The sequence below is a fragment of the Epinephelus lanceolatus genome, chromosome 1 (assembly GCF_041903045.1).
Source record: "Epinephelus lanceolatus isolate andai-2023 chromosome 1, ASM4190304v1, whole genome shotgun sequence".
In the NCBI taxonomy this organism is placed as follows: Eukaryota; Metazoa; Chordata; class Actinopteri; order Perciformes; family Serranidae; genus Epinephelus; species Epinephelus lanceolatus.
In genome coordinates this window covers 20,639,251-20,663,746 of record NC_135734.1, presented here as the reverse complement: position 1 = coordinate 20,663,746, position 24,496 = coordinate 20,639,251, and the positions used below count along the sequence as shown (strand labels likewise).

Sequence of the window (24,496 nt, the reverse complement as noted above, 5' to 3'; positions counted from 1 at the left end):
CTGGTACCTAACAGCAGTCAGGGTACCGTTGGCTATGACATGGAGGTCTGTGTGACCCTCCAAGGATATGCTTCGACAGACCATCACTGACCCACCACCAAACCTGTCATTCTGGATGATGTAACAGGCAGCATAACGTTCACCACGGTGCCTCCAGACTCTTTCACGCCTGTCACAAGCGCTCAGTGTGAACCTGTTCTCATCTGTGAAGAGAATTAGGCACCTGTGGCAGACCTGTCAATTCTGGTGTTCTCTGGCCAACGCCAATCCAGCTGCATGGTGCTGGGCTGTGAGCACACGTCTCCCACTACAGGACGTCAGGCCCTCATGCCACCCTCATGGAGTCTGTTTCTGACAGTTTGGTCAGAAACATGCACACCAGTAGCCTGCTAGAGGTCATTTTGTAGGGCTCTGGCGGACTATCCTCCATGAACCACACGTATGGATGTGCCATCCTGGAGGACTACCTGTGCAACCTGATTGGGCTGCAGGTACCGCCTCATGCTACCAGTAGTGACAAGGACACTGGCAGAACACAAAACTAGACAAGACCATTAAAACCATTCCCTTTTTAGGGGTTGTCTTGTTTTCGCCTCTCTGCATCTGTTGTCACTTTCATTTTTATTGTATTTTATTACTTTTTATTTACATACCTCTATTTCATACTCTTATTCCTATTTGTATAATTCTCTATTCTTTACATCAGAGCGATTGTAGTGAATCACTATTTCCCCTTGGGGATCAATAAAGTATTGCTGGTTCGGAAATACTGAGCAGCTTATAAACATAAGAGTGAAAAACGAGAAGATGTTTACAAAAGTAAAAGACAAGAAATGTCATAGATAAATCTCGGGGATAAGTTTTATTCCCTGTTTACGTATTATTTATCTATTTATTAACTTATGTATTTATCTAATCATTTATTAATTGTAATGACAAAAGGAATGCTTGATGTAGGTTCAGTTGTGAAGGAGTACTACAAACAGAGTGACACTCCCTGATGGAGTGGGAGTGGGTAGATTCCAGTTCTGGAAACCAGTACCACTACAAACAGGCAACAAAACCAACAAGGGAACGGCAATAAACAGGCAGCAGGTACAGCAACTCGTGACAGCTTTAACAAACTAGCAAAGAGTGTGTGGAAAAGGGCCGGTTATAAACTGCAGGGCTGATCAGGGGAAGTGGATACAGGTGAGAGAGTAGGCGGGGGAATCAGGTGAGTGCAGTGATGATGGGGGAAAACTGAGCATGTGTACAGATGAGTGGGGCAGTCAGGTGACGGGACAAGGAGGTTAGTTATTGCGATATGCTCAGCCCTTACAACCTTAATATTTTAAGTGAGACTTATGTATGTTCGCTTCAAAGCCAGATTCTAAACCTGAGGCTTTGTAGTGAAAATGTAAAAATGTAACTTAATGTTTTTATAGAGGCATTTAACTAATGTGTTTCCTTCACACCTTACACGCAACAAAGAATAATATATAGCGAGAAAACTGTATAGTTATGCCGCCGCTTGCTCACAGAACATCAGATGATGGGGTGCACATTCGAACACACAGGATCCAGGAAGCCGTTTTAACATTTTATTGCTTGAACAGTTCTATGCTTTTGTCTGTTAACTTCAAATAATACATACAGGATTAACAAAGGAAAACATTTTAAAAGTGAAAAGTCCATATGCACATACATCAGTCTTCTCTTTGTTTTACCTGGCATGTTTGGAGGAAAAAAGAGAGTCACAGGCCTGAAGGGTGGAGTTTGTAACCTTGGGGTTAGTGGTCTAGTCAGGAGTGCAGGTGGTGTGGAGACCAAATATTACGTTGATGTCTCTCAACGTTCTGTGTTGTTAGATCTTTTAAATAAAGTTCTTGTGAGGGAACTAGTTAGACCTGCACCTTTCCTCATCCCTCCAACACGTCAGTGAAGCTGAATACGTCAATTATGTGCTCAGAGCACAGACTGTATAAAAATAGGCTCAGAGCAAACATGTCTGCCACAGACTGATTGAGAGGCAGCTTTTGTGGGTTCATACATGATGCTGTCTTCAAACAACCAAAAACAAAACTCTACTACTTAACAAAACAAACCTGCTCTTTTTTGCTCCGTCACTGTATATACTGTATACATATGTGGCATGCCATTCAGGAAATAAGAATACTGAATGAAAAAGTGAGAATATCAAGTACATGTCTAGAATAATTTATGAAACATGAGCTAAATTAATGGAAAGGCTCAAAAAAGTTAACGAGACGTTGATTTAAAATCTAATAATACACCAAGAGCTGCTTTTTTAAACTTTAACTAAGAGGAATGGCTATGTCAAAAACATAAAAATCTTCAAAAGAAATTTAAAGAATATAATAAATCAGCAACTTCTTCTTCCAGGAGTCTGGTTTTAAGGTTTTCACTGTGGCTGTGTTGTGTTGAAGTTGTATATGTTCATACTGAATTCAGTCAGCAGCATGCGAGCCTTTGACAGGCGCTTGAGGCGATTCTGAAGGTGTTTTCTCTTGGTTTTTATGCCAGAGTCCTCTTGAAGCAGGGACTCTGTTTTCTCCTTGTCCTGAAGCATCTGCAGCATCTCCCGCCGCAGCTGGACAGCAGACTCCTGCAACATCTGGTAGCGGATCACCAGCGGGATCTGGTCAGCCAGACGCTGGCCAGCAATCTGTGGTTTGGAAAGGAGAGAGAGCTGTAACACAAAGCTACTATCTGTATCTGTCTGTGTCACAAAAGTATCTTTATTCATATCTGTGTTCAGATTATACCATAAATGGACGTGGTTTTTGCTGGAAGTTGTGAGAATTATCTACTTTGCTTCATTTTCTGTATTCAGTTGTTTCCTACTGCCATTTAAACTCCTCATTCATATATCTACATGTTTAGCTGCCAACAAAACACTGGTTTAACCTAGAGTTGCTCCGATACCAATGCCAATGTCGCAAATGCCTCGGATACTGCCTTAAATGCTGGATCTGGTATCAGGGAGTATGCAAGTCTATGCACTGATCCAATATCACATAATTTATGTATATACTTTAAAGTAGTTTTACACCCACATAAAATGGCAGTTTTCCCAGAAATCAATTCTTCTTTGCTGCCCTAAAACAGCAGTCTACACAGCAAGTCCATCTGTGCAACCACTGGCAACCACTGTTTAAGAGTGGCGAAGAAGAACTGATATCTGGTAGATAGTGTAACGTTAGCTGTAAGCAAAATGTGAATGTAGTGTCACTCTGTTAAGTTTTAATCCTGGGAACACCTAGCGGACTGGTCCTGATGGCCTAAGGTGTCTAGAGGGTCCTTAGTGAGGAAGCAAGTCAGAGATGTGCTTAAACCTTAAACCATTTATTGATTTATAGACAAGGAACAATAGTCTGAAGTCTTGAGACACTGATAGCCAATGCAGAGATCTGAGAACTGGTGTAATATGCTCAGCTTTGTCTGGAGTTGACAAAAAAAAAAGAAAGAAACTGGTGTGCAGTCGGAGTTTGTCCAGATTAAAAATCAATATTTTTAAGGTATCTAAAATATTTGTGATATATTGAATGCCTTGAGGCACAAAAATAACAGCCCAACACCTGCCAGAAAAAATGTTAGCATTTTACATTCCTGCAAACCACAGATTTTTTTCATTTGCACATCATAAGTAGCGGCTACGTTGAAAACTTCAACATGCTTCAACAACGCTGTGGTTAACATGTGGTTAGGTTTAGGCATAAACATCACTTGGCTATGGTTAGGAAAGATCATGTTTTGGCTTAATATACTGGTCTTGGAGAAACAATCCCTGCTGGGAAAGTAAAAATCTGGGGGAAAAAACAATCGCTTTTTGTGCCAGTATATCAGCAGGAAACGCAGAGATGTTTCATTAATAAACAACTGCTTTCTGTGGCGCTGGAAAAACAGTAACAGTTCCCTGAAAACAAACACACATTTGGGGGCTAAAAAGCCACTGAAAACACAGCAATGACTCGCTAAGAATTAGTCTGCAGCTTGGCAGGCATCTTGCCCATGTGTTACGCCATCCATCATCCCCTCCACCTCCAAATAACAAAGTCAGCTCATATACTATGTCACTTTAGAAGCACTGACATGATACAATGTGCAAATGTAACATTGTCATGGTTTGCAGAAACGTACAATGCCAACGCTTTCTTCTGGTGACGGGGCTGGAAATATGCACAGCGTGTAAATTACACTTACTTGGTAATAGGATTTAAGGTGTTTAATCATCTCTTTCAGGGTGGCCCCGCTGCTATTATTGCTCACAGTGCTACTGGTGCTTGTCTTCACTGGTGTACCATTAAAGACAGTCAAACAAAGCTGTTCCTCTTCCCTCTTCCGCTTCCCTAACTTCTTGCTGTATGTGCCGTCCTGAGTGTAAATAATCAGCTCCATCTTAAACTGAGTCCGCAGCATGGAGTCTGCGGCAGTCTCCTTCTCCTGTGTGATTTCTTCGATCTTCATCTGAAGGACATAAAAAAACTTGTCAGTAAATAGCGCAGTCATATGTGTATAGTAGCAATGGGCAATGAAATGATACCTTAGCTGTTTGGATGAGGTAAGGGAATCCAACAAGGCTGCTCTGTGCCAACCCAAACAGCTCTTTCTTCACAATTTCTAAAAAAGAAAATACAAATCACACAAAACAAAATTTAATAATAACTTGAAGGTCTAATGTATTCAGATGTCTTTCAGTCAGTGTAGTATCATGATCAGACATACCTGCTACTTCCTTGAGTTTCTGGATCGCAGGCCCTTCCAGCTGTTTGATCTGCTCCTTGACCATTCCCTCAAAGGTCTTGTAGTTGATGAACCCCGGCAGTTCTCGTCCACGGTACTTTCGTTCAAACTGAGCCACCTCTTTCTCAATATTCCAGTTGACTGCGATAGAAATGAATGTGTGAAAGCAAAAGTATAAAGAAGATCAACGCTTAGTTAGTACAGCAGTCTGGAGCAAAACTTGCATTTTTCACAGTGAGAAGGGAAAAAACAAAAAAACAACAACAATATTTTACTACCTTGCTGAATAGTTTACAGTTTTGTAGTATGGAAACCACAGCAAAGACAGCAAAAAGAGGTGTAAAGATCACATTGCTAATGGACTTACAATTGACTCCAGAGCGCTCTATGATCTCTTTCCATGCCGCAAACTCTTTTCTAAGACTGGCAAAGATGTTGACCCTGCCTCCAAAGTGGAGTTCCTCCCCTGTGGTGAGGCTGATGGCATCCTGAGTAAACGCCGACACTCTCTGAAATATAACAGGTAAAAAAATAAATTAAAAAAAGAGCAGGTTGTTTTCAGACGCTCAAATCGAGGAGATGCAGTGGTCTGTAGGCATCAGCTGGTAAACTCACATCAATGAGGTAACCCAGTCTCTCAGTGGCGTCACATGGGGGTCCATTGCCATATCTCTCCAGCTCTGCCTGAGTCTGCTCCAGTTTCTTTGCTATCTGCTCTCCCAGTTGAGGCAGAGATTGCTGCAAAATAAGAAGAAAATAAGAAAATCCAGGCAGAGGGCAGAGTCTCTGCAGATAAACACACCACAACACACTTCTAGTGGGTCATAAGTGATGGTTGAGAGGGATTACTTCTGTATGACTCTATACATTGTTTTCAAGGAAAATCCCGCACAGAATACCTTTAAGGTGAAACACTATGAAGTATTCACCTTTATGTGATGCACCAGCTCAAGGGTGAGTCTTTCCGCCAGCTCAGGAACAGTGGCATGGCCTTCATCGTAGAGAATCCTATAGCAAAAACAAAATGTTACTGAGTAAACGCCTCACGGCCTTTCAAACTGCAAATCACTGTTTGCATATCACCTAAAAGGAATGAACTTACTGGAAATATGCATTGTCTTTGAAGAAGGCTTTCTCTCTTTCTAATGCTTCATTAAGAGACACCTTATCTGTGATCTCCTGCTGACCTCTGCACCTGACAATCATGTAGCCCTTCTTCAGGGGGATGACTTCATTATGGACAACTTTAACCACTGTCTCTTCTGTGCCTTTGTCCACCAGGTCGGGCTTAGTCAAGATACCTGAAAGAGAGTCCACTTTGAACTACAACAGCACAAAAGTATTAAAGTATTTAAGTATTTATTTTGAGTTACTAAAGATCCTGGTGACCTTTCATAAAAATCCAAACTATTTACCCAGAGTCCTCTCTCCATCAGGATCCACCTCCTGTGCCATCTTCAAAGCTTCTGTGGTTGCTATGTCAACGTTGCATGGAACAACCACCAAGCTGATGGTTTCTTGTTTTCTGATGAATTTCTGGATCAGGGCCTTTATCTGAGAGTAGTGATTCATATTATATCAAGTATAAATACAAAGTTATGAACTGTATAACTATTAAAGCACCCTTGTGTTTAGGACTGTTATTAGTTGTTGTTATTATGAAATCAAGAACAAATACATCATAACAAGACTTAAAATCTATAGCCACGCCCAGTGAGGTTGTATTAAAGACAGAAATGCTCTCCTCTTATCTATCTAACAGAACAGAATGCTTTTTTGTCATTACACATAGTGCAATAAAATTAAAGTGCCACATCTGATCAGTGCAAATTTACATACCCATACACACACCCACTTAAGAAGCAACATATAAAATCATATAAAAACCTATAAAATCACAGATCTACTAAAAAACACTTAATAAATAATTAGAGTTATAAAAAATGGGCACTGTGGCAGAATATTGCACCTATTAGCTAATGTGAGGTGGTTCAGCTTGGGAGCATTCACAGTTCTAATGGCCCAGGGGAAGAAGCTGTTTTTGAGTCTGTTAGTCCGGCTTTTGAGGCTTGCATAGCACCTTCCAGAGGGCAGCAGTGACATTTCCAGTTGTCTCTCTGTTACGGTGCTTTTTTCTAGCTCTTTTGATTGTGTGTGCAGTTTATGGAGTGAGTGCTGAATCGTGTTGCCAAGCGAGATACGTCTAACAGATCTCAAGTAGTTAAAATCAATCAAGTATCATCTCCCCCTCTAGCTTGTCATATGGGAGTTCCACATGGCAGCATTTTGGGCCCTCTATTTTTTCTCTTTTATATCAATAGCCTTCCGAACGTGTGCAAATATTCTAATTGTTTACTATATGCCGAATTTTTCTTTCTGATCCAAACCCTGACTTCTTCAGTGTGTTTTGGGGACACTTAACGAGCATACTGTACCTGGTCTCCAATGTTCTCTGGTTGTCCCTGTACAGCCACCCTGGCGATGCCAGGCAGGTCAATGAGTGTCAGGTCTGGAACATCAGGAGAGGCAATGTCCAGGGTGATGAGGTCACTACTGATCCCCGACCCCTTCCCAGCAATTTTATTCTGGGCTGAACAGAGAGAGGACATGATGCGTGATGACTACAAAGGATGGGTGTGCTTCCTTTAACCTCCTCCAACACTTGGCCTTCTGTTAGTGACATTTAAGAGTGCCATAAACTGTACCTGCTCTAATCTTTTTCTCCACATGTGCAGGGTCTTCTATCTCTTCCTTAAAGTTCTGGTAGCTTATCTTCCCGCACCACTTCTCTCCTTCTTTCTCTCTCTTCATCTTCAGTTCAAGAGGACATCTTGTCACAATGCCTGAATTACAAAAGAGTGAAAAGAGAAAGGAAGCTGGGAACCAGTGTACTTGATTACATCAACAGAAGCAGCAAGATATCTCAGATATCACAGAAATCACTTCCAACAAAAAGCTGGATGTCTCATTAAAATGTCTAAGCAACACCTTAAAGTTTGACAGGTGTGTCAAAGGGACAATTTAAATTAAATTAAAGTAAAAAAGCTGGCATATGCATTACATGACAGTCATATGAATGCCATTTATAATCTCCTTAATTCTATACTGTGTGAAAATATACCTGCAAATTATAAGGTCTAAAAAAAAAGATTATTGCTTGGGCCTTTAAATAATTACTGTAACTCCAGGCAGCAGGTTATGTTTTTATTATCCTCTGTGTTTATCTCTTCATATTATGGTGGACAGTTGCCATTGGCGAATGATCAGGATTTCACAACAATGCCAAACAGTTTTTATAAGTTCTCACGATATATTTGCACAAGTATGCCATTATTCCTTTGTTTGCGTTCGCCACTATGCTCATGATTTCATACGACACACCATCAAATCAATGTGTGATAAACAACAACTGTTTTTCCCTCTTTTGTTTTCTGGATTTAAGGAAATAACTGATGTTGGGAAATCAGTTTGTTTGTTTTTTTTGGCTTGACTGTGTTTTTAATGACCTTAATGAGACTTTGATTATCCTGTGCAAGTTATGTGAGAGTTTGTAAAAGGATGTTTTGATATAGTTTGCCACCGTTAAACATGGTCCCCAATGATTTCACTTAAATTTTTTGGTTTCTTCATTTACCCTGGAGGCATGCAAGAACACATGTGAAGTATTTTTTTTAAAGCTCTGATGGTGTTTTTTCCTTGTGGCGTAATTGCTGCCTGGCACTTTTTATTGGAGTCTACAAGTTGGGGTGTATTTATATCTACTATAAAACCAGTCAAGGTTTTGAGAATTACGTTTCCCAGTTAATAGGAGTCACCTTCACTGTTAAAATTACATTATAAAAACAGAAATGTGTCTTTCCAGAAACAATGTCCTAGTTACGGTTTTCACTGGAACTTCTGAAGGGTAGCTGTACACAGTTAACAAATTAGGGCGCTTCTGCCTCCAGTGTGAACCCAGCATTATGCCCCATGGCCAAAAATCAGTGAGTGCAGCTTTAAATATAAGCTGATATAGATAACAGATGGTAATCGTGGAGAAATAGTGTAATACTGCTATTACACTGTACAGACAAGCTGATTGAGTTGACAGACAGACAGACAGATAGACAGATAGATAGATAGAGAGATAGATAGATAGATAGATTTGTCTGTCTCAGTGACTACAACTTACCACTTCCTCTTGGCAGAGCCACCCCTGACAGCGCCTCCAACACGGAGCTCTTCCCGGAGCTCTGGTCTCCTATCACGGCGATAGCAGGTAGCGCCAGGTCCTTCTCTACACCCAGGGAGCGGAGACGGTCGATGAGGTCGATGCAGGGACGCACCTTCTCCTCATACTGTTGGTTCAGAGTGGCCATGATGATGATGACTTTTTTTCTCCTGTAAAAAAAAAAAGGAAATAAAATGTATCTGACTACAATTACTGCTCCTGTCACAGGTATGCCTAAGTCTACTGCACAATGGCACTATTTCTCAATGTGCAGGATGCAAATAGCACCGCCCACGGGACAACAAAACTTAATTTAAGTTTCGTTTCCTTGTCTTTCATTTCTCTCGCTGTGTTTTGGTAAGGTGCTGTCTTTGTACGTTATTTCATGAATGGACCACTTCCTCTTGTGTCAGATGTTTTGGTTTGGAGGTTTTGTGCATAAACCTAAACCCAGCTCAGGGTCAGTATCTGAGGTCCCTACTGAAAATGCAATTTACACACTTTTTCTAACGTCAAACACATAACAATCCCTACCATAACTGACTAAAAATTAATTTTAAAAAAAGGCAAAACTAACACAAAAAACAATCACCACTTTCTATCTTTACCTTATAGATACTGTGTGTTGATTTATAGATAGTGTATGTTGATAGTATTCATGTTGATCCAGTGTCCATAAAATAATTTTTTTTGTGTGATCATTAATAGTTATACAATAAATAATCAGTCCCCCTTCATTATAAGCCATCAATGTTACTAAGTTATTACTATAGTGCTTTTATCGATCAGTTAACAGTTACTAATAAGTTGTTCAGAGATGGATTGATATTGATCCAGATGCTGTAGAACAGCTGACCTAATTTCCCAGAAGGTCAGAGGTCATATGGTCCATTGAAGGAGTCTACATGATGAACTAAAGAGCTAAAGAGACAGAGCAGCTGCCCTGCAGATATAACCTGGAAACCCAAAAGTTGTTCAAATCAAAGTCTTAAATCTGATTTACAAAGCAATGTTAAATTATTTATTTGCCTCTGATGAGGCCATGACAACATGCAAACCCTTTATAAGTGGTGACGCATTAGAAAGTCATATATTCAACTCACTTTTACCCATGACTGTGAGCTGTGATTGTTGAATGTTCAAACACACGCTCAGTTGCACCTGTAATGTCTAAATAACAGTATGAGGAACAGAGTAATTATATGGAGGTGGGTAATGTAGCTCCATCAGTAGGGTTTTGAATCTGTTCTTACTATATGTGATTCAATGACCAAATCAAAGACAACAAGGGCGTAAACATCCAGGTATTTTTGTTTATTATAGTAAATACCAACTTTTCAAAAGGCATCGTAACATCCTGTTAAAGGTGTAGTGATTATCTACCATCTCCTCAGTGACGGTCCTAATCTAAACACTCTACATCCCAATGTCCTCAAACAAGATGACAATAAAGTCCCAATATCCTCAAACAAGATAATAAAGTCCCAATGTCCTCAAACAAGATAATAAAGTCCCAGTGTCCTCAAACGAGATGATAATAAAGTCCCACTGTCCTCAAACGAGACTACACGCCAATGTCCTCAAACAAAATGACAATAAAGTCCCAATGTCCTCAAACAAGATAATAAAGTCCCAGTGTCCTCAAACGAGATGATAATAAAGTCCCACTGTCCTCAAACGAGACTACACCCTAATGTCCTCAAACAAGATAATAAAGTCCCAATGTCCTCAAACAAGATAATAAAGTCCCAGTGTCCTCAAATGAGACGATAATAAAGTCCCAATGTCTTCAAACAAGATAATAAAGTCCCAATGTCCTCAAACGAGATAATAAAGTCCCAGTGTCCTCAAACAAGACGATAATAAAGTCCCATTGTCCTCAAACGAGATAATAAAGTCCCAGTGTCCTCAAACGAGACGACAATTAAGTCCCAATGTCCTCAAACGAGATATTAAAGTCCCAGTGTCCTCAAACGAGACGATAATAAAGTCCCAGTGCCCTCAAACGAGATGATAATAAAGTCCCAGTGTCCTCAAACAAGACAATAATAAAGTCCCAGTGTCCTCAAACGGGATGATAATTAAGTCCCACTGTCCTCAAACGAGACTACACCCCAATGTCCTCAAACAAGATAATAAAGTCCCAATGTCCTCAAACAAGATAATAAAGTCCCAGTGCCCTCAAACGAGATAATAAAGTCCCACTGTACTCAAACAAGATAATAAAGTCCCAGTGTCCTCAAACGAGATAATAAAGTCCCACTGTACTCAAACAAGATAATAAAGTCCCAATGTCCTCAAACAAGACAATAATAAAGTCCCAGTGTCCTGAAACGAGATAATAAAGTCCCACTGTACTCAAACAAGATAATAAAGTCCCAGTGTCCTGAAATGAGATAATAAAGTCCCACTGTACTCAAACAAGATAATAAAGTCCCAGTGTCCTCAAACGAGATAATAAAGTCTCACTGTACTCAAACAAGATAATAAAGTCCCGGTGTCCTCAAATGAGATAATAAAGTCCCAATGTCCTCAAACAAGACAATAATAAAGTCCCAGTGTCCTGAAACTAGATAATAAAGTCCCACTGTACTCAAACAAGATAATAAAGTCCCAGTGTACTCAAACAAGACTACACCCCAATGTCCTCAAACAAGATAATAAAGTCCCAATGTACTCAAACAAGATAATAAAGTCCCAGTGTCCTCACACGAGATGATAATAAAGTCCCAATGTCCTCAAACAAGATAATAAAGTCCCACTGTCCTCAAACGAGATAATAAAGTCCCAATGTCCTCAAACAAGACGATAATAAAGTCCCAGTGTCCTCAAACAAGACGATAATAAAGTCCCAATGTCCTCAAACAAGATAATAAAGTCCCAGTGTCCTCAAACGAGATAATAAAGTCCCACTGTACTCAAACAAGATAATAAAGTCCCAATGTCCTCAAACAAGAAAATAATAAAGTCCCAGTGTCCTGAAACGAGATAATAAAGTCCCACTGTACTCAAACAAGATAATAAAGTCCCAGTGTCCTCAAACGACATAATAAAGTCCCACTGTACTCAAACAAGATAATAAAGTCCCGGTGTCCTCAAACGAGATAATAAAGTCCCAATGCCCTCAAACAAGACAATAATAAAGTCCCAGTGTCCTGAAACGAGATAATAAAGTCCCACTGTACTCAAACAAGATAATAAAGTCCCAATGTCCTCAAACAAGATAATAAAGTCCCAGTGTACTCAAACAAGACTACACCCCAATGTCCTCAAACAAGATAATAAAGTCCCAATGTCCTCAAACAAGATAATAAAGTCCCACTGCCCTCAAACGAGATAATAAAGTCCCAATGTCCTCAAACAAGACGATAATAAAGTCCCAGTGTCCTCAAACAAGACGATAATAAAGTCCCAATGTCCTCAAACAAGACGATAATAAAGTCCCAGTGTCCTCAAACGAGATGATAATAAAGTCCCACTGTCCTCAAACGAAACTACACCCCAATGTCCTCAAACAAGATGACAATAAAGTCCCAATGCCTTTCAACGAGTACTTCCTACTTTACAGTGTCTTAGCTTGTTACTGTTGCTAAAATTGGTAAAAAAAAAAATTGTTGACATATCAAACTACAAACATTATTAATCATAAATAACCAAGCATCAACAATAAAATGTGATCAGGTTTTGGACCTTTTCCACTTTTGTGTCAGGATCAGCTGCAGACGGACTTGGCAGGGATAGCTGCCATCTTGTTTTTACATGGATTAGTGTATTGTGCTCTTACTACCACTAGATGGCACAAAAAAGAGTCCATGAATGAGGTCTAAGTTAAGCAGAATGAAGTATAAGGTGCAGTAAACCCAAAAATGTGATGTCATTATATGAGGACCCAGGTCTCAGGAGGATACTGTCGCCTGGGAGGTGCACCACAAATATACAGCTAAGATATACTTATTTTGTGTAGTATTTGCCAGTACCTGTGTGCACTATTGTGAACACCAATGCTCAGTGTTGCAGCTGGTCATTGCGGTGCTAAAATCTACCATCTTAGGTGGAGATGTATGTGTGCGGAAATCTTCTCTACCAGTTTGGACTCACTGATGTTTCCAGCACCTTGCCTAGATAATGCCGGTGGAGCTGTGGTTGTCCTACATATATGCTGACAATAACATGACACTAGTCATCAGCCTCATATGAAATAAAAAAGAAAAAAGTCAAGAAAGAAAAGTCAATACACCCAAAACACAATTTAATGAGAAGAACCAAGCTTTCATAATGAGCATTAGAAAACAAAAGAACAAAACTAATGTTTACATTGTCTCAAATGTATTTTACTGGCAAAGTTTGTGGAAGTGAATTTAAACATCATCAGAGATCATAAAATCATCATTTCAGATAAATGTTTCTTCATGATGTCTCCTGGGGAAAAGTATTATGAACTGAGCAAACATCCTAATATTATGTTTGATAATCCTTGTTTTCCAGAGCGTAACTATCTGGATGATACATACAGTATTTCAACAGTCACAATGGCTGTGCATAATCCATTCTGTCCTCTGCATGGATCTTTAGATGTGTGTTTAAGTTGCTCTTCCTTTTGAAGCTTTTCCCACACATCATGCACAGATGGGGTCTTTCCCCTGTGTGTGTCACCCTGTGAGTCTCCATGTCACCTTTTCTATTGAAGCGCCGACCACAGTCGGTGCACTGGTATGGCCGCTCCCCCGTGTGGATTCTCATGTGCAGAGTCAAAGCTCCACTCTGTCTGAAGTTCATGCCACATTCCTTACACTGGTACGGCTTCTCTCCTGTGTGGATCCTCACATGATCCTTCAAGTGGCCCGACTCCTTAAAGCGTTTGGCACAGATGGGACAAGTGTGTCTCCTCTCCCTGGTGAGATCATTTACGTTTTCTTCCACTCCGATGTCGTCTCTGTCCTTGCTGCACAAGTTGGAGTTGTGCCTTTTCCCTTGCCTTGTTCTTGTTGGTGTAAGTGCCTTAATCCATTCTCCATTTACCACACCATCTGTATTCTCAGCATATTCGCTCTGAGCTGCAGGATGGTCTAGAGTCACAGAGTAGAAGGGCTGACAAACTTTGGTCAGTCCATATAGCTCACAGCCTTCTCCTTCAACACCTCGCCTCTTTTCTTCTGCTGTGTAAAATGTTTTGTTGCTCAGAGTCTGGTGGTGGCAGGGGCTTGAACAATGAGGCTCATCATAAATACTTCTCTCTGACTGACGAGGGAGTTCATAGTGTTCAGTATCTTCCTGAGGACAAGATGATGTAAACTTTTCCTCTTTGATCTGAGGGGGATCAGGGTCCTTGTGATCCTGACAGAGGCTCCAGTCTTGGTCAGCGTTCTGCTGCTCATCAGACCCATCCTGCTCGTGATGAGCGATCTCAAGATGATCTACAAGAACAAAGGTGTGAAAAGAAACAGTCAGTCACAACATTAAGAAAAACCCTGACAGATGACACGATTAACATTGATCATCTCACTACAATGCAATGTTTGATGGAAAATATTGTGTCCAGGCATTCATGTGGATACCACTTGACACACATCACCCACCCAAACACTGTGGCAGACCAAGTACCCCCCTCTCATGGTAAGGGCGCTCCCTGATTGCAGTGGCCCCCACACAGCAGAATGATGCACCATGCCACACTGCAACAACTGCTCAGGAATACCAGAGGAACGTGACAGGGAGCTCAAGGTGTCAACTTGGCCTCCAAAGCCAAGGGGCATACTTGGTCTGCAGTGGTGTTTGGGTGGGTGGTGCATGCAAGGCTCCCACACATTTTCAGCTAGTGGGCACATGAAGGAAGAGTTGGACTGTGCGGAAAAAAATACATGTACGTGATGGTCAACAAAACATTGTCATACATCAAGGCATATTAGAACTAAAATCAGCTACAGAAAATACATTTGCTGTTGTGTTACATTAAATGGAGGGTTATCCACAGAAGATTACTGTAACACAAGGTCCTCATCAATTTCCGATTCGATTCGATTTGATTCAATTCAATTGGGAAGAAGAATGTGAAAGAGATTCTCAGAGAACTACGACTGTAAATTTAATAAGAAATTGGTTTTTTTTAAATTATAAATTCAGAACAAGATTAAAACTGAGTATTTTATAACAAAATGTTGTTTGAGCAGCAACAGTAATATTAAAAAGGCAGAGTCACAATATAAACTCAATATCACTGAAAACAAATCTAAAATGTCAATAAAATAAATCATAATCCTGACATCACTGTGCTGAGTGAAGTTTAGAATAAGTTAAGAATAAAGAACACAGATATCAGTCAGTATCAGTTCTGCTGTAACCTAACAGTTATAGTAATTTTATTTTACAGCTTAACAAATCCTGGCAAAAATCATTTATTCAAAGATCAGTCTTGGATTTTGTGAATCCATATCAGGTCATTCCAGTGAAGATCGATTTGAATCAGATGAATTGATTATTTAAACCCAGCCCTAAAAATAAAATTCAGTGATTTTTACTAATGCCATGATTTTTTTCAGGCCTGGAAAATGTGATTGTGAAATTCCATGACTTTTCCAGGTTCTCTATGACCGTGGGACCCCTGTGCGTGTCAAGTGGCATTCACATGAATGTCAAGGCTTGAATATTCCCAGCAGAACATTGCGTTGTAATGAAATGATCAGTGTTGTCTGGTTTTAATGTTGTGGCTTATCAGTGTATACTAAATTTTGTTGTATACATATATGACTCCTTTTACCTTTTGTTAGTTTGGATTTGAAGGTGTTTCACCTCGCTGTTTTTTTTGTTTTTGTTTTTATTTATAAGGATCCCCATTAGCTGTGCCCTAAAGCGGAGCTAGTCTTCCTGGGGTCCACTGTTGATGGAATATAGTGAAAAAAATCATCAACTGATCACATGCGTATATATTTTCTTATGAAAATATCATTTAATGTGATGTAGTTTAGTTTTAGTTTTTGTGTCAAATGGACATGCAACCCAACAAACCCAGTAGAAATGTCTCAATATGTAGAGCGTTTTTAGTGTTTCTCCAGCACACACGAGTGCATATAATAAAATAATCAGTTTTAATTTTTCTAGCCTTTGTTCACCTCACCTTTCAGGGTTTCTCGCTGGAGCCCAGGGGACTCTGGATCTACTCCCCTGGTGGCCTCATCCTCCATGGGTGATGGGGATGTTATTAGCTCAACACCATCGGGCTCAGCCTTGACATCTGCTGTCTGTTCAACAGTTAATATTCTGTAGAGGTGTGAGGGCGGCTCCTCGTGACCTTCTCTTTTCACATTCTGGGGACACACTGTGGTATCGCACTGGTGCCTACAGGACGATCCTCGCTGACCAGCCCTGTGGTCGTGCTCCTCTTTAATATGTAGAGGACTGGGGTGCTCCAGGCTCACATCTGGGGCCCACTCCTCCTTGTGGCAGCACTCGGGAGAAGCCTCCTTATCACAGCGAGGAGGACTGACCTGATGAGATGCTGAGTGACATGAGAGTGCATCAAGGGGTGAGACCAGAGATAAACTTACTTTAAATAGTCATGTATACATTGTTGTAAGTCTTCAAGGTCAATACATGCAATGTCATCTGAAATAGTTACATTTATTTATAAGACATCCTCATGAAAACAGGATAATTTTGCATTGAGGCACCATTTGAAACCCAAATCTCAAAAACTAAAGCCGCACCATGTTTTCTACAAATACCTCGTCTTATAAAACCCCAAATAAAGACTGAATCTGTATCATTGAGTGATTCAATCCACACACCTGATCTGTGTAATCTGACTTGCGGCCAGAGCAGCAGTGTCCTCAGGTGATCTGTCTCCTGTTTGAACCGGTTGATTTCTCCCTGGTACTCAGTCAACGTTTTCTCCACCGCCCCGAAAATCTCCACAGCCGCCGCTGCCAGCCGCTCAGATATGAAAGCGTTTAGATACTGCAGAGTGGCCATGTCTGCTCGGATGCTGTCGGTCCTGACACATGACCATATATCGGGATGTGACTTCCTTGTTGTGAACAGTTTGTGGGAGGCCGCTGTCGCCTCCTGCTGGTCACTCCGGAGCATGTCCCTATGAAAGTGAAAACAGCGCACAGTAGGCCTACTGCCATTGTTTCATGTATCCTGCAGATGACTTACAGACAGTGGTGGGATGTAACAAAGAACATTAACTCAGTTAAACCTAGGTACAAATTTGAGGTACTTGAACTTTACTTGAGTACTTCTGACTGTAACACGGGGGTGTAGCACCAAGTTCTGGGCCCTATGCATCAGCAGTCTCTGTGTATCTTCTCTTGATCCATGTTCCATTGATCCATCCATCTCAAATTGCATGAATCAGAAACAAGACAGAACCATGAAACCCATGATGCGTTTGGTCTGTGATGATCCTTCTCCGCCTGCCAAAGGACAAACTGATGTGTCATACTATTTTCTACCAAGACTCATTTTTAGTGTTTAAATATTTTTTTTTGTCTACAGTATTTTCCTTGTACTGTCTTAAGCCTTAATGTCAATGAATTTAAATTTGTCTAGTTGTGATATCTTTGTCATATTTAGTGGCATTGTCCAGTCGCTAAATCTTTTGCATCTCACTGATGACACAGGGTCTATGAATCACAAGTTGTCTTAGCTTTAAATACTGACATATTGGCTGAAAATGAACATATTTCTCAAGTATTATTTTTGATTTGTAATAGTAGCCTAATACTGAAACTCAGTGGTAATGAAATTCCGATTCATAACCTGACTTGAGACATTTAATTTGTACACATTTTATACAAGGGGCATTTATCAACATCTCAAATTGTACCCATCAGAAACGAGACAGAACCATGAAACTCTGCAGGAGCTCTGAGGTAAGGTAAGGTTACTTTATTTGTACCTGTAGGTAGATTTGGTTTGCAGTGAAAGGAGGCCTGATATTATTAATTACTGTTTTAATCAAACTGGAATTACATTTTTAGATGGATATTAAATTAAACTATAGCTTTATTGTTGCGAGTTTCTGGGGGTCTTTGGTATTTACATGAAGGTATTACGTGTGTTGTTACAGCCCATAAGCTGTAACGTGGGGGCAGATGTAACATTTGACTTATAGTATTTTAATCGTAACTCTAACATTTCTTGTAAAAACATTTGATGACTGTTAACAAGAAGAACACAGATACAATTATCTAAAATAAAAACTGTATCCAAATAGTTGAAGAGGTTTTTGGTAAATGACATCAAAACCTAAATGTAATGTAGCTAGTAAGGTTTATTTCTCCAGTATGACTGGATTTGTATAATTTAGCATTAGTTAAATGTCGATGGATGGATTCCCCACAAAATGTATATTTTTCAATAAGTAACAGCTAGGGGAAGTTTGCAGTCTTGGTAGCCTAAATTTAGTTTAGCTTTAGCTTGGCTGGCTTTAGCTCAGGTGGCAGCTTCACCAGCTCACAGACATTTTCCACTGATATTAAACCAATTTATTATTTTTATAATTATTATTTTGGTTGATAGTGTAGATACAAGTTCAGTCAAGCCTTTAGCTTACCCAGTCTACCCTAGTCAATTCTACAGGTTAAGAAGGGTTTGCTCTTCCACAGATGGCTTCATGGTAAAAATCAGTCGAGATGAATAGGTTTTTACAAAGAGGGTACTCACCAGATTGTGTGGATGGGGCACACAATTTGGCATTCAACAAACCTCGCTCAGAGTTATTACAGAAAAGTAATAGAAAAGAAAAAGTTTTCAGTCACGTGTGACCACTTTTTCCTCTAATTCTTTTGCCATTAAATCCATTTTTAAAAAACATTGGCATATTTTAAGATCTGACCATGAATTGGCACCTCTTTTTAAAGATCCCCTCCTATAATCTTTTAGACATGGCAGAAACCTCAGCGACCATCTGATACATACCAACTTCCAGTCTCAATCCACATACAGGCAAGAAGTTCAGTATTAAAAGCACTACTACATGTGCTTCTACCTATGTTATATACTTGTTAAGTTGTCCATGTGGTTTAGCATATGTAAATAAAACTTCTAGACAACTGAAACAGAGAATCAGTGAACACAAAAGCACCATCCGCAGAAATGATCGCAATTACCCTGTGGCTGTGCATTTTAATGATTTCAATCATGACATTTCTTCCTTTCGTTTCATTGGTATAGAACAGATCCATCTTCCAAAGAGAGGGGGTGATCATGAGCTTCTACTAAAGCAACGTGAAGCTTATTGGATTCATACATTACAAACACTTTCCCCCAAAGGTCTAAATGATGAGTTGATGCTAAATGAAATGCTGTGACTGTTGTATCTACTTTTCTCCACCAAGTGTCACTGTGGGACCATTATAGGCCCTTCATCTAGTTCACTGCTCCATTGGGGTGTGTTCATTTACTAATTGTCACAAGCTCTTTCTGGTAATGACACATGCTAAACTGTGATTGGTCAACTCTGATCTACTTCCTATATTTAAGTAAGTCATTTCGACTACTGCTTCTTGCTTGATAAAGGTCCAGAGGACTGAAACATTGCTTCATTAAAAGCCATTGCAGTCTAAGTGCAGGTCAGTCTGCGGGCAATCCTTCTTTCCATGTTAAGCCTTTAGCTCTGTCATTAGCAAGACAAAAGATATATATGTGAGGGTTCTCTATTTTTCTGCACTCTCTCACACAGAACCCAAAAGTTCAGCATTCTTTGTTGCAGCTTTTCTAAGCAAACAAAATAAAATTACTGTATCAGTTGATGTTGGTGTTGCCTATCAAGAGAACAAAATCTAACAGATAAGAGCGAGTTCAGCCTACAGCTGGCTTTCCACATTTAAGTGGGGCTTTCATTAAAAATATTCAGGTTTAAAAAACATTTATACAAATTCTTGAGGAAAATATTAATTTTAGTAGATTAAATTTAACACAGAATATAGCCGTAACAGTACGATAGACGATGTGAGGGTATGTCCACAGGGGCACCACTGGTATGTGCTTTGTTATCTACCACTGTCCAAATACTGTTGCATGATCACTTTAGCGGACACCAATAACATAGTGCATTCCTCACAAGATGGCGCCCCCGTCCAAAAACATTTTACACAGCATGATGTCAACTTCATTTTCTATAACCAATAGCAGGTCTAACATAATAGGTTCACTTATAAGTTTAGTAGAGACACTGTTACCTGTAGATAAGAATAATATACAGCAAAGGAAAAGTACGATCATGCAGCCTTCAGTAAGTTTGTAATTAACTCACTGTCGACTATCACCCACTGTATAAGTGTCTAGGGACGGTCAAGCCCCGAGTATATGAGCTGAAACATGTGAGACATGCTCAATAAATATCAATAGCTTGAGTTGAAGAACCACATAATAAACATGAAAGATGTTAAAAAAAATTGAGGCACTGACAGCGCCACCTATTGTTAAAGTAACCCTAGGACTTCACACAAGGCTACACAGGTTCTTATAAAATCAGGGGTGAGCAGAGTTAAAAACAACAACAACAACTGATGGTGCAATTAAAAAGATTTATTTCATAAAATCGCCAATAAAAAGATTTTCTCTCCAGTGTCTGTAAGTTCCGAATCTTACAATAAGTTTCAACACAAAGTTAAAACATTAAGTTCCACCCAGGTCTGGTGGCTCTGTCAGGGACGTGGATGCCCTGACAGAGTCTGACGGAGCCTCGGTGTAGTGTGCTCATGCATGACCACACTACAGATCCACGAGTCAGCCACCGTCTGAACTGAAAACTATGTAAGGCAAAACAAAAAGACAAAAACATTAAAGCATCTTCAGACAGAAGCTCAAGTCATACAACTTTGTGTGGAAAAAAAGACATCAATGTACATGCAGGTGATCATAAACAACAGAACACATTTATTGAGTATAGTCCGGTATGTTTTGATGTAATTTTTACTCGGAGACATAGGCGTTTCTAGCTCATTTTTGGGGGTGCTGAAGCACCCCTAAACTGAATCCCAGCACCCCTAAAATTTGAGAGATTTTTTTTTACTGTATGTCCTTTTTTAACAAGCTAGAAAAGTGTCAAAACCATACAGTATTTGGTTGAAACGTAATATTTTAACAACAAAAAGAGAGCAGCAGCATTTTTCATCTAGCTGAATACAATCTATTTGTGTATGATTGTCCAAAGAGGGAGAGATGAAAAAGGGAAAGGAGAGGAGAGAGTGCAAGATCAGGAAGAACCAGGTAAGAAAACAAACAGAGAATAGTGGCACGCAAAACAGCAACTGTTAAGCTGACAAAGAAAAACATTCCATTCACAATATAATTTTACATATACGTCATGGAAGTTATGTGTTCTCCCCACATTAAATGCTTTCCAGAAGCACACGTACACTTAACATATATCAGTGGACTTCATTCTAAACAGGGCATCTTCATTACATTTTCCTAATTAACTATATGCTTTACTATTTGCTTAATTTCACTATACAAGGAGGAGAAGAACAGGGAGCGACTCTGGGAGATGAGAGAGAGCAGACCAGGAAAAGAGATGAAGAGACGCAGAGAGAGCAGCATACCAGCCATCAAGCCAAAGCAGTAGGATCTCAAGATATTTCTTTTGATTTAGGGGATAAGACTACTGGTCCTAAACAGTTAAAACTGTCAGTACCCACTCACTCAATTTGGCACACAAAAAAGAGCCTTTCAAGAAAACTGGTTCAAAAACTTTAAATGGTTAGAATATTCTTCTCAAAAAAATGCTGCTTTCTGCTTCGCTTGTCGGGTATTTGGCAAAAGTCTCAGATATGATGCATTAGTGAATAAGGGAGTCAGTAACTGGCAAAAGGCATTGAGCAAGTTTCAAAAACATGAAACCACTCAGTCACACAAGGACAGTGTAGTTTGTTGGAACAGCTACAAAGCAAGTCTGTCACAAGCAATGTTGCAGAGCAGATAGAGGCAACGAGTGCCACTGACATTAGTGAAAGAAGGGAGTACCTGGAACGTATTGTGGCAGTGACCTGCTTCTTGGGGAAGCAAGGAATATCATTTCGAGGTCATGATGAAACAGAAGAGAGCTACAATAAAGGGAATTTCCGAGAGTGCATAACACTTTTGGGAAAGTTTGATCCATTCTTGCAGAGGTATACACCCCCATCAAACACCACATACCTCTCTTGTAGCAGTCAGAATGAGATGATTGAATGTTGTTCACAAGAGGTAATGGCAATTATTGTTAGTGAGATGGGGGAATTGCAGATGTTTTCCATTATGGCTGATGAGGCCAGAGATGGAAAGATGGAACAGTTGGCACTCTGTGTGAGGTATATGTCTGTGGAAGGTGCAGTTAAAGAGAGGTTCCTAGCCCTGACAGAAATGCCACAGTTTGATGCTGCATCAATAACCGCTGCTATTGAGAATCAATTGCAAGAGAAGGGAATTGAGCAGTTGAAATGTGTGGCACAGACCTATGATGGAGCAGCTGTCATGAGCAGGGCAGTTGGGGGTGTGCAAGCCCATTTTCAAAAGCAGCACCCTGAGGCGATATACGTGCATTGCTGCACACATGAGTTGAATCTCGTCCTATGTCACACATGCAGAGCTGTTTCTGAAGCCACAGAGCTCTTCAACATGCTTGAAAGTGTCCATTCCTTCTTCAGTGTTTCACTTGTGAACTATCATAAGTTCGTGGACACTCAAAAGAAATTAGGATTGGAGCGAAGTGAACTTGTGCAGTTGTCAAACACACTCTGGGCATGCCAGGTTCGTTCAGTGACTGCAGTGCTTGACAATTTCCCTGCCATCATTGAGTGCCTCTCCACTATCAACACACCTATGGCCATGGGATTGAAGGCAAAACTCAATTAATTCTCCTCAATGTATTTGCTGATTGTTTTCAATGATCTCCTGTCTGTAACAGCAGGTTTACACTACAGAAGGAGACCATAGATATTGCCCAAGCACAGACATACAAAGATGCAGTGATTGACACTCTGAAGCAGAAACGCAGTGATGCCACTGCTGCAGATCTTCACGCAAGAACAAAGGCTATATGTGAGGCAAACCAGATAGCAGTCTTGGAGCTGTCTTCTGGACAGAGGCGGAAGACAAAGAGAATGGATGGATTTGTTGTTGAGTCAACTTGTGGGGCAGGTAGTGAAGTCTGTGGTTCTTCTGAGTCAGAAGAGCTCAAAAGGAAATTGTTGTTTCCTTGTCTGGACAGAATGATCTCTGAACTTGAGAAGTGTTTTTCTGGTGTGAATCAGGACTTGCTTATCAGAATTCAGGCGTGCAGTCCAACCTCAAACCAGTTCTTGTCTGAGCCTCATTTGTCAGCACTGGCACTGCATTACCATATTGAACCTAAGTCAGAGGAAGTGATGGTTGCCAAAAACTTTCTGAAGTGCAAGAGTGAGGCTGGTGACATTCAAGATATACTGACAATGTACAGTCTTCTGGTTTATGAGATGTTCCCTTCACTGAAAGCTCCAAGTTTCGGTTGAAATTCAGTTGAGGCGTCCAGTAAAATAACTTGAAAAATATATTTTAATAAAACTGTTATATTCCTACAGTCTCCATGATGAACCAGTCAACTCTTTTCAGGTGATTACTTGCTCAGTTTTTGTTTTTAGAAATCGTCGAGTGAAAGCTTCTCCTCCAATGTCTCAGAGTGAAATGATGAATTTCAGAAGTTTCTTGAATATATACAGTTTTGGTCGGACTCCATGGCAACCAGCTTCATACGTCAGCACCAAAAAACACTGCTTATTCTCACTGGACTGACTGCTTCTATTAATATTTTAATGAATTTTAATAAATGTATTGAAAATAAAATATTTTGCTAACACTATAGTAGCGTCCCAAAGTATAGATAACTATAACTATGTTTAGCATTAAAACGTAGTTAGCTAAATTGTTAGGTTGTGAAGTTAGCTGTAGCTAGCTCGGTTGTTAGCCCCCCCTGACTGTTAGGCATTGTGTTGGACCTATGTCACCTACTTCATGAACAAATATAATTTAAACGGTGTGTTACGTGAGCTAGCATACTTTGTGTCGCTCCTTGTAATAACACTTGGCTAAACTGGGTCAAAGAAACTCAAACTTCAATGTTAGCAAACAGAATATATAAAGCAGGTTTACCTGTAGCTATTTAAATGCAGCACATCTTCTATCACCCTCATCTCTACTTTGGTTTTGGATAGTATATCTCAGAAAGCACAAGACATCTAGCTGTTGCTCCGTCAAACATCTGGACAAAGCCATAAAGCCCTTAGATGCGCTCGAGCTCTCATCATCACGTGACAGGTGCAGTGGTGTTTTTCAAATGGGCCTCAGCAGTAAAGGTTTCAAGCTGTGAGGAATAATGTAATGTTCTTAATGTGCCATTGTTTGAGATGCTTTGGTTGCTGTTAATTCAGAGTAATGTAACAAATGTATCCTCCACAATCTGTTGTGTTAATGAAGCTTTTATTCCCTGTGTGATCAATTTCTATTACATTGCCTGTATAACGTTACTATAGCATAATATATAAAATTATATAAAGTATATAATTAATAATGTTAAATGCC

General features: G+C 40.0%; 2 protein-coding genes across 2 annotated transcripts; both read right to left on the bottom strand.

The window, feature by feature from the left end:
- Nucleotides 1-1,569: 1,569 nt before the first annotated feature.
- Nucleotides 1,570-9,231, bottom strand: LOC117256291 (interferon-induced GTP-binding protein Mx-like). Its single transcript, XM_033625615.2, has 12 exons — nucleotides 8,918-9,231; nucleotides 7,452-7,589; nucleotides 7,182-7,336; nucleotides 6,162-6,300; nucleotides 5,849-6,047; nucleotides 5,676-5,754; nucleotides 5,362-5,484; nucleotides 5,114-5,255; nucleotides 4,729-4,887; nucleotides 4,547-4,623; nucleotides 4,207-4,470; nucleotides 1,570-2,668 (listed from the first exon to the last, which is right to left on the bottom strand). The coding sequence occupies exons 1-12, from the start codon at nucleotides 9,102-9,104 to the stop codon at nucleotides 2,405-2,407; spliced, it is 1,926 nt and encodes a 641-aa protein (XP_033481506.1). The 5' UTR covers nucleotides 9,105-9,231; the 3' UTR covers nucleotides 1,570-2,404.
- A 3,956-nt stretch (nucleotides 9,232-13,187) lies between these two features.
- Nucleotides 13,188-16,960, bottom strand: LOC117256724 (uncharacterized). Its single transcript, XM_033626330.2, has 3 exons — nucleotides 16,738-16,960; nucleotides 16,068-16,448; nucleotides 13,188-14,370 (listed from the first exon to the last, which is right to left on the bottom strand). Exons 1-3 carry the CDS (start codon nucleotides 16,919-16,921, stop codon nucleotides 13,481-13,483), a joined length of 1,455 nt encoding a protein of 484 aa, XP_033482221.2. The 5' UTR covers nucleotides 16,922-16,960; the 3' UTR covers nucleotides 13,188-13,480.
- Nucleotides 16,961-24,496: the final 7,536 nt, after the last annotated feature.

What these genes read in the sequence shown, in the direction of transcription:
- LOC117256291 (XM_033625615.2), bottom strand. Translation starts at nt 9,104, where the DNA reads ATGGCCACTCTGAACCAACAGTATGAGGAGAAGGTGCGTCCCTGCATC. An exon ending in AAAGACAATGCATATTTCCA is followed by an intron (nt 5,755 to 5,848) that starts GTAAGTTCATTC and finishes TTTTTGCTATAG; the next exon opens with GATTCTCTACGATGAAGGCC. An exon ending in ACCTCATCCAAACAGCTAAG is followed by an intron (nt 4,471 to 4,546) that starts GTATCATTTCAT and finishes TATGTCCTTCAG; the next exon opens with ATGAAGATCGAAGAAATCAC.
- LOC117256724 (XM_033626330.2), bottom strand. Translation starts at nt 16,921, where the DNA reads ATGGCCACTCTGCAGTATCTAAACGCTTTCATATCTGAGCGGCTGGCA. An exon ending in AGTCAGATTACACAGATCAG is followed by an intron (nt 16,449 to 16,737) that starts GTGTGTGGATTG and finishes CATGTCACTCAG; the next exon opens with CATCTCATCAGGTCAGTCCT. An exon ending in CCAGCGAGAAACCCTGAAAG is followed by an intron (nt 14,371 to 16,067) that starts GTGAGGTGAACA and finishes TTGTTCTTGTAG; the next exon opens with ATCATCTTGAGATCGCTCAT.